The sequence below is a fragment of the Theobroma cacao genome, chromosome 8 (genome assembly GCF_000208745.1).
Source record: "Theobroma cacao cultivar B97-61/B2 chromosome 8, Criollo_cocoa_genome_V2, whole genome shotgun sequence".
Taxonomy (NCBI): Eukaryota; Viridiplantae; Streptophyta; class Magnoliopsida; order Malvales; family Malvaceae; genus Theobroma; species Theobroma cacao.
In genome coordinates, this window is record NC_030857.1 from 16,388,946 (window position 1) to 16,399,460 (window position 10,515).

At 33.7% G+C, this 10,515-nt stretch overlaps 1 protein-coding gene across 1 annotated transcript in view; it reads left to right on the plus strand.

Moving 5' to 3' along the window:
- LOC18592677 (peroxidase 12) overlaps window positions 9,326-10,515 on the plus strand; it is a 3,039-nt gene continuing 1,849 nt past the window's right edge. The window contains exons 1-2 of the mRNA XM_007019518.2: window positions 9,326-9,620; window positions 10,097-10,291. Coding sequence (XP_007019580.2) covers window positions 9,375-9,620; window positions 10,097-10,291 — 441 coding nt within the window. The 5' untranslated portion in view covers window positions 9,326-9,374. The remainder of the gene's footprint in view (window positions 9,621-10,096; window positions 10,292-10,515) is intronic.

Genomic DNA, 10,515 nt, shown 5'->3' on the forward strand with positions numbered 1-10,515 from the left:
ACCCAAAACTCCCATCGAGCCTGTGACAACCGTCGCGATGTCCCGATAGACATTCATTACCCGGAATGCCAATCGAAACCTCGCAAAAGCTCTCGTATCAGCTTCTGCACTTCATCGGTGAGCAATAGTTATCAAAAAATCAAAATACAAAGAATTACAAATTATTTTCAAATCAAAACAATAAAAAAAAAATATTTTCTGTCTCACAAGGGTATTTTGGTCATTTTTTTAAAAAATTCTGAAACCAGCTAAAAACGTAGTATATGAGAGAAATTTACACATTTCATNATGGGTATTTTGGTCATTTTTTTCTAAAAATTTCGAAACTAGCTAAAATGTAGTATATGAGAGAAATTTACACATTTCATAATCAAAAATAAATTTAGATATCTAAAACATTCATTTAAAGTGAAATTATAGCTAATGGAATAAAATAAAAATAATGAATAAAATATTCCAATTTTTCATAAAACCATTTTTATAGAACACTACATAAATAATTTTTACAGCGCAAAAGCAAAATATATTCCTACATACAGTAGCACACGCAACTAGGTATTCAAAACATTTAACAATGACATGTGGGCGCTCGAATGACTAAAAGTAATGAAGGCTATGAACCTACAGTTTTTTAGGATACAAGTCTAACTGTAGCCCTCAATGAAATGAGCTATCTACCGACTATCCTGAGCTTGAAATGGGTGAAAATGAGGGTGGTGAGATTATATAATCCTAGTGAGTAAACAAATATCATCTAAAATATCTAGAGCTGAGTAAATGGAGACAGATAAAATAGATTAGCATAAAAATGATTCACAGCATTTCGAACTCATTTTAATAAGATAAAATAGATTCATTTCACCCAAATAAACAACGAGGCTTATGATTTCCTGAAAAGCTTGGCTCGTGCCAAAAATCATTCTCATACTCTGTTGTCAGGGATACCTTGGCCTGGGGCTATCCCAACTGAATCGGCCAAGGTTGTTAAAAAGTCATGTACGCATAAATCATGTTTTTATTTTGAAAACATAGCCGTTCCTTGGCGTTGGCTGAGTTCACCTTCACGTGGTGGTTTGGCATGAAGTGAGCTCTAAAGGTTTACCTCAAAAGTTACCCTACGCACCTCTCCGGACGAGGTAAGATATAACGAGGTTTACCATGCCCCTCTAAATAGGCTGGTCCACAGAAATCCGCCCACTACAGTAAGCTAATTGATATCCCACCAAATCAATAAAATTCCAATAGCATGACATGGCAATTATTTTACAACACAACATGTCAAGGCAAAACAACGGTTCACATATGTTTAGCATAATTACCAATCCAGCCACTCATGCCCACATTATCATAAGCCATTCTATTCAAACCATAATTTACAACACAGCAAGTAGTCTCCAATTACTCCATTTTCAAACCATCATTTAATTTCAAAACAATTTTATAAAATCATTTCATTTAATCACAGTTTGCTTATAAAACATAAAGATTTACCATTTAAACTCATTTTCCATAAAATCACAAAAACGAATTAAAATTCACTTCAGATAATCAAGATCATGATAAGATTAATCACTGTAATGGGAATCGAATTTCGAGTACTTCGATTTTTGATCCTCGGGTACATCTCTTTACTTTTGCCAGAATGCTCACCACCTAGACATAATGCACAATAAGTCATTTACTACATTTACGCTGATTTGTTATAAAACTAATTCATGCTCTATACTAATGCATGAAATGGGATGTGAAATACTCGGGTAACTATCTAAATACGGTGTTCAATATAAATTCAATTATGTACCTAAATAAAATGGTATTGGTCTAATTCGATCGATCACCCAATTAATTGGCTAATACGTCCAATTCAACTCCAAACAATTCCATTTCTCTCCCAATACTCCAAATCATTAAACACAATTTAAATAACTTGAAATGTGGCAAAATCATCCTCACATTTTCTCTTGAAAAATTCGGACATGGTGAGTGGACTAACAATATAATTTTTCATGTTTGATTCTCACACCATAAATCATTCATTCCTAATCAAATCACTTGAATAAAATCAAGTCCACCATCAACACACCATAGGGAAGATTCGGCCAATGGAAGGTGATGGAAGAAAATGAATTTTTCTTGTTTGTTTTTCATGTTACACATCACTAACTAACTAAATACACTAGAATATATTGAAATCTAACCAAATCCAAGTTCAAAACTCCTCCCCCCATGTCCGGCCAGCAAGGGTATCCTCATGCAAACTTGATTCTCAATCATGAAAAGTGAAAAAGAATGCATAGGAAAGGTAGATCATAAGCTAGAATTGAAAAATCTTACCTTTTGTCACTTGATTCTTTGAAATTTTGTGAATTTCTGTTGAATTTCTTAGCTAGCTTTTTGTTCTTCTTCTTTTCTTCCCTTTTCTTCCTTTGGCCGACCAAGAGAAATGAGTTGGGAGGGTTATGGGCTGATTTTTAAAGTCAAATAATAAAATAATCCAAGTTTGACACTTGTCACAATGTTATTGGTCCATATTTAAAAACTTAATAATTAAGCTTTCTTCCACCACCACATAAAATCCTTCAATTATCCATGATATAAAATGCTAATGGCTGAAATCCATGGGCATGACAAGTGTTGGGTGGTGTAAAATTACAATTTTGCCCTTGGGGTGGCAAAATGATTATTTTGCCCTTATCCTCGAAAAAACGTCGAAATTAAAATTCTTCACTTCTCAAACTCAAATTATACTCCAAATGATCAATCTTAGTCAAAAATTTCATCCAACACTCACATCTTAATCTCGAGTAGCAAAATGACCATTTTGCCCCTAGGTCATGAAAATTCCAATTTGACTCTAAATCGGTCTTCAAACTCTGAATCACCATTTTAAGTCATTATGGGGTTTTAAAATTCTCAATTTCATCTTAAAATCTCTATTTGGACTAGTTCGAGGCTTAATTCAACTTAATTGTACCATTTGGTACATTGCCGTCTTTTAACGATTTTCGAGATACCCAAGTAAGCAAACATGCATTCTTATGTAAGAATAGCATAATAAACATATTGTAGAGACTGACTTGACACCTGTGCATAAGTGAGCTCTAGCAAGAGAACCTTTGGGTCGTCGACGACCTATTAGACATGGCTAGGGCCATGGTCTGTGTTGTACATACGTGGCTAGGCCACAAGATGTATGCGCTGTTGCGACCGCTTGATTTCTCTAATATCAACCAACATTGTTGAGACTATCATGGCTGTGGAATCCGGTAGGGCGAGGCTCCCGGATGTTATTACGTGGAAGCGAGTCCAAGAGTTTTTATTATTATTACCTACTCGAGAGTGACATCTCTTTGGGTTTTCGAACTCATATTTCTACGCATGGTGAGAACTATAAGATTTTCTGTAGCTCCCTTATTTATACGATGATATGGATTTAACTCCTCGCGTATGAGGCAATTTGTGATTTGCATATAAGCTTAAATAATATTTGATTTCGGAGCTTGCTCGATTCTACTGATTTGATTTGAGTACTATGTCAAATGATTTCGATAGTAGAAATCTTTTACGTACATTGGTTTTAATGTAATACTTGAAATGATTTGATTTGAATAAGGTTATTAATTTGTTTCGACGTGGAAATTTTTAACTACCCTGATTCGGTATGCTACTTGAAATAATTACAATGCATAAGAAAATTCTCGGTTTACATTAAGGCACACATCCTCTCTTTTAGTTAAATTGTTTATATAATCTTGTATTCTTAATGTTCAAACTTATCTGTTGTACGGTTGTTTTCCATCTACACCCTACTCACGGAGTCAATGATCACTGAGTTTGTGAGACTCACCCTCTTATTTCCTTTTGCAGATAAGTAATCCACTCAAGTGCATTGTTCAGCACACCGAGACTTACTGCAACGTAGGTAATGGTATATCTTAGACTTCCACTTCGAGTCGCTCCACTACATAGAGGTCGAGTAGTGTAGATAGCTAGACTTGTAAAAATTGTTAATCCAACAGATATGTAATCACTAAAGACTTTATGGTTGAGTAATGAACATTAAGTATGACGTTAAATTGTTGGAAGTTTATTGACATTTGGATATTGTCATCTAGTAACGAATTATTATTTACAAATGTTTATCTGGATTGAGTAAATGATAGTATCATTATCATTAGTCGATTATATACGTAAAAGTATATTTGATGTAATTAACAGGAATCTCAACTTAGGCTTTTTCGGGATTGACGAGTTTACTCGTAAGTCTCGAACGCCAATAATGATCGAGATAGAGGTCGTTACATTGACCCTCTAGCACCGCCGTTTCAGTAAGTAAACATGGGCCCACCTTACTACGTTTCTCCACCTTTTTCCTTCTGACCTCATAGCCTTTCGCTTCCTATTTAGCTAGTTCCCTGCAGTTGAAACACAAACCAAGCCTAGCTTTACCTGCACATTTACTAACCCTTCCTCCTGAATCTGTTTGTGAAAACTATACTTCATATTGCCTATCTCTATATTCGGTTGCATTGCATCAGACATTCCTTTCTGGGCCTCATTCTTCTCACCATTATTTATTAAACCAGTTTGCAGCATTATTTTCCCAAAAATCTGTCCCTGAGTTAAACCCGACTTCTCCTGTTCAACAACTTTTGAGGTTCCATCATCCGCATTATCCCTATTAGCCTATTCCACATCCTGCTCACATCTTTCACTATCCATCTGCCTCACCGAGTCCTTCGTTGGCTCTAAGCTTTTGTCATTTTACGCCCCATCTCCAAGACCACCCAGGGGTCCTAAGTTTTCATTACTACTTTCTGCCACTTTTGACTCAATGTTCAGAATTTCATTCAGTGTCTTTGTTGTAAACCTGCACCCTGCTTGTTGAAATCAAGATTGATCAGGCAGAACATTGTCAGCCCTACTCTTCTCTTTGCAACCCGAATTCACATCATGCTCTACTCCTGTGATTATCACTCTTTGAGTCTTCCTTTGTAACGGTGCTATTAGAAAAGGTCCATATTGGTTTGAAACGTCCTTACCTTCTTCATCAAAGCAAGGTATGCGGTAATCCTTCTCATTATGTCCCAATACTCCACAACGATAACAAAACCGTGATAATCTTTCGTACTGAATGTTTATCCATTTGAGTTGATTATTCTCACATGCTAACACAATTCCACGTCTCAGAGGTTTTTTAAGATCCAATATCTCAGGAAGTAGTCCCTCAAATCATCTTCTTTACCGTCAACACGCACATATTGGCCGACTAGATTCCCGATAGCTTTAGCTGTTTCTCCCGCTATGAGTTTTAGCGGAATGCCAGTTACTTGAATCCAAAATTCCTCCTTCTTAAATTCAATCACCTCTAGATCCATCAGATCTTCTTCAAACTCCTTTAAAACCAGTAGACTTCTGTCAAAGCACCATGGTTTACCCTTTATAACCCTATCATAATCACCTTTCATCGAAAAAGCAAATAGAAATTTATTATCCCCGATGACGTTGACTGTTAATCGTCCTTGCAATTGCCACGCAGCACCCATTGTTTTACTCCGGGCTTCTCTATTGACCGCTTTGGACTCCCATACTAATCCCACCAGACAGAATTCTTTACCATGCCTAGTAGATTGTGCCCCAGCATCCGACTTTATTTGTGTAGGACAAGCTTCTTCTTCCTCTTCTTCTGATAATCTAAAATTCCTCCACTTTGAATGTATGTCATCCATGACATCAGGAGATTCCCTAAGAAAAGAAATAATCTCAAAAGTGATGAAGCCAAATCTGGGAAATCACCCTTGGCGGCTACCTTGAGTTTCAAGAGTTTACTCCCATAAACCTAGTTTAGGGAGAGAATTATTGTTGGATAGCCACCCTTAGTTCCACACGTTTCAGATATTTAAATCGCCAACTGTATGGTGTCACTAGACGCAAAATTCCTTGAACGATTACACTCACAAGCAATCTCGCTCAGACAACAATAAATAAGGTGAATACTGAGCTTTTACCATGGAAATTTATGGTATTTTCTCTCAAATTTTTCTCCTTCAGGAGCCTTTCCTATAAGCAACACCCATTTCTTTTTGAAAAAGCTACAAAGAATTACAAGGTGACAGGAGGATATGGCCCGCTGCTCTCATGTCCCACTTTGTTTCCTCGATTCTCTGATCAAAACAATAAAGAAGCTATTGCCCAAGCTGTGGGCCTTTTCTCTGCTTTCATTGAACCAAGAAAAGTGTTTGTCTAGGCTCGTACGAATATAAATAAATTTAGCTGAGATAGAGCTGCCCTACTTTATGTGATGCAGTCCAACAGCTCACGCACCTTACTCACGTTGTAAGCTTTGTTATCTGTGAGTTTGGACCACAAATACAATCATAACTCTTTAGTCTGTTGCTAAACAGATTTATAATGAGTTTACGTTGGAGCCATCATTTTCAAATATTGAACGGCTTTCACCAACCCCAACTCTAATTTCAATATCCTGATCATAACGCCACGTCTCGCGCTCATAGTTCTTCACCTTCTTCTTTCCTTACAAAAGTTGTAAAGTTTGTTTATATATCAAATTGACTTTTATAATAAATTAAGATTGATTATTATTAATTAAAATATTATTTATTATTTTATATTTATATAATATTGACGTAAATGATGAAAATAACATGTGATCATTTTATTATATTATATCAATACGTCATGTCATTATTTACAATAATATGTCAGTATCATGTTGCATAAAAAAAATAAATGACATTTTAACAATGACAATTAATCAATCGTTAAGTATAAAAATCTATTTAATTCAAAATAAAATTACAAAAATTTAATTGAATCAATAAAAAAATAAAAACTTAATTAAAATTTTAAAATAATTAAGAGATTTTTCTAGGTATTATGTCTTTATTATATTTACTCAAGCATAATTTTAAATAATAGATAAATGTCTTATATCTTCCTTAGATTATATATATCTATCACATCTACATTTGTCCTTGGTTTGGGTTTGGATCTTCGTACGTAGCACTTGGTCAAGGGCATCATGCCTATTTCAGTCTTTTTGGCTTTAGAACGTGTTCGAGTGGCAGGAATGTGCTCGTCGGCTGCTTGGATTGGAGTTTTGCCAAATTCCAATTTGATAAACCAAGGGTAATAAGTTTTTCACGTAGAAAGTTAAATGCTGAGTCATCCTTGAAATAGAAAACAGAGAAAAGTCAGTGATAATTTATTAGGATCTTTACAAATTGTATGGCTGAACTTGATCCACCTTAGCCTGCTTTGAAGGTGATATTGGCATATTGAAAGTGAATCTGATTTTTTTTATCAATAGGGTTCATTGAATTTAACTGTGATTTTTTTTAAAGTAAATTACTATTTTAATAATTTATTTTTAAAAAATTTTTACTTTTGCTCATTAATATTTGTAAATCTTATTTTTTTTCATTCAATAGTTAAAAAATGATCAATCTTCAACTTAACATTACATACTATCGTTACGATATCACATGATCATAAATATTATGTAAAAATAAATTTTTAAAAAAAAAATTCTTTTTCTTACCATGCCAGATAATAGTTGACCAAAATGGTTACATGAATGTCGGGTGAGATACTTGTTATCATTTAACTGATGAATCATCAAAATAATAGTACTTAAAAATGTCGGTAATCAAAATATGATATTTCAAAATTAAATGTCCAAAACAAAAAATTATAAAAACTTAGATGACCAAAATGGTAATTTACTATTTAATTTTTGGTACCTATGATCACATGATAGTTCTTCAAATGGTTTGGACTTTGGGGACGTAAAAGTAAATTAATAAACAAAATTAATTTCTCATGTTAAAACATTATAAAATATTAAAAATTTAAAATTGAGACTTAATAATTTATCAGATTTGCTTTAATATGCAATCTAGATGAAATTCAAGAAAACTTGTCAAGTTTCACTATGTTTATCAAATATATCTTTTACTAGTTATCATGCTATTTGCATCAAAACATACGACGCTAATCAATTTTTACATAGGTTAATGACTAGCTAATAGATTTCACCTGCCAAAATACTAATAATTAATTATTTATATATCATGGATTTATCAAGAGTGATCTTTTCACTTTTGTAATTAGGTAATTATTATTTGTAATTTTCATCAAACGTCTCCATTTATTGATCTAATTACTAGTGAGATTGGAAAGTGAAATGGAGTATAAATAATATAAAAAATATTACCTATGTGTACGAAAAAAACTATACCATCTGTTTTACAAATTGCAAATTTTTATATTTCCTGCAAAATAGTACAAGTAATTTTATTATCAAGTGAGATTGCATTTGATTAAAAAGAAACAATGTTGATACCTGTTGATTGAGTAGTGAGGTAGTTGTAGGTTATAGAAAAAAATTAGCCACTAAGTATGAATTACCCTCTCCAAAAATTTCATAGTTGATATGTTATCTTTCCTAATTAATGAAACTTTTATAAATATTTTAATATATATTATATATAATTATATATTGCTTGTTTAACAATCTAGCAATAGGTAAATTAGACTTTTCCACGACTTAGGACGAGCTTGCTCGTTTTGGATGGGGTTTCTTTTGACCCAAACTCAGTTCATGACATTATTATTTAATTAAATAATTATTTTTATTTAATTTCAATTTGAAAAATATTTACAAATACTATAATATTAAAATAAAAATATTTTTAGTAATAAATAAAATTTAAATAGACGGTTAGAGTTAGATCGAGTTAAAATAAATAAAATGTAAATAGATGAATCAAGTCCAGTCAGGCATGAGCCTAAGTTTTAAGGTTGTTAATTGACTCGGTTTATGGACACCTCTAACCATTTGTGGAACAAAAAAAGAAATAAAAAAATCTTGAAATAATGATAAGAATATATATATAGGGTATATGCCCTTGGGCACCAAGTTTGACAAAACGTGAAAGAATATTGTTTCTTGCCTCTAATAGTACTAAATTTTTATCACCCTTAAAAAATCTTATTGGCTGATCCATAACAATCTAGCACCTTTAGATAAGGGATGTCTCACTCTTAGCATCCCAACAATTTGCAATTTGATTAGATGTGAACACCCATTTCATTTTCAATTTCATCTTGCCAATCCCTCCAAAGTCTACAGCACTTTGTCAAAATTTTTAAACAAAATAAATTGGCAAATCATTCCTTGCCACGGAAGTACACGACAATGTCGACTTTATTCAAAAAACTAAGCATAAAATGTTTTAAAAAAAGGGGAAGATTATCGTGTGTAAAGTCTTACTGAACGACTTGATCAGGCTATAAATAAGTCTCGGTTCTGCTTTGTCCAGGACACGAAAAAAAAAAATCAACAAGAAGCCATGGCTAAAGCTAGACGTTTCACTGCTTTCCTTTTGATCTCTTCTCTTTTTCTTGCACCTTACTTTTCCATCTCAGAGGCAGACAGCTCTGCTCCTATAACGAGCGGCCTCTCATGGACTTTCTACAAATCTTCATGTCCCAAAGTCGAATCCATTATAAGAAAACAGCTGAAGAAGGTGTTCAAGAAGGACATTGGCCAAGCTGCTGGCTTGCTTCGTCTTCATTTCCATGACTGCTTCGTTCAGGTACCTTATGTGTAATATATGCAAATACAAAGTCTACTAGTAGTAATTGCTTTTCAAGAAAGATCCCTTTGAGTGATGAACAGTAAAAGATTTTTCTTCTCACTGTTTTGCTGTACTGTATAGCATACTTGCTACATCTTTCACTTGCTTGAACTCTGAAACTGAAGCCAATTTCATGGAAACAATCATTTTTATAGATCAAATTACAACTGAAAGAGTAAAAAAAAAAAAGGAAGGGGAGAAATACTTTCTGGGTTTTTAAGTTAAATTGCCCTAATACTTTCTTTTCAGCTTTCACCAACAAGAATTAATCAAAATATCTTCATCTGCTTCATTTGCTTTCTGGGTTTCATTGCAAGACTGTTTTAATATCGCCTAGTGTATTGATCAATTTTGAGGGTGAATTAATATGATGAGGTCATGATGATGACTTGATATTGATTACTATATTAATGCATACATTAAAAAAATTGCAGGGATGTGATGGATCGGTGCTGCTGGATGGATCAGCAAGTGGGCCAAGCGAGCAGGATGCTCCCCCAAACCTGAGCTTGAGAGCAACGGCATTCGAGATCATCGACGACTTGCGTGAGCGTGTCCACAAAGAGTGTGGAAGAGTCGTCTCTTGCTCTGATATCCTTGCTCTTGCAGCTCGTGATTCTGTTTACCTGGTAATTCATTCCATTTTATTAGCTCCTTTTCTATAGCCAATTTTGCCTTGCAAATTAAGTTTTTAACTTTGGACTGAAAAATTAGGAAAAAAAATTATAATTAAATAAGCTAAAAAGTCGTAATTCAAACCATTGACTTATGGTTCTCCTTCATAAAGGGGGATGTTAAAAGAGGGTGTGACACACACGCCTGGCTAACTTTCTTTTTTTTTTTTTTTTTTTTT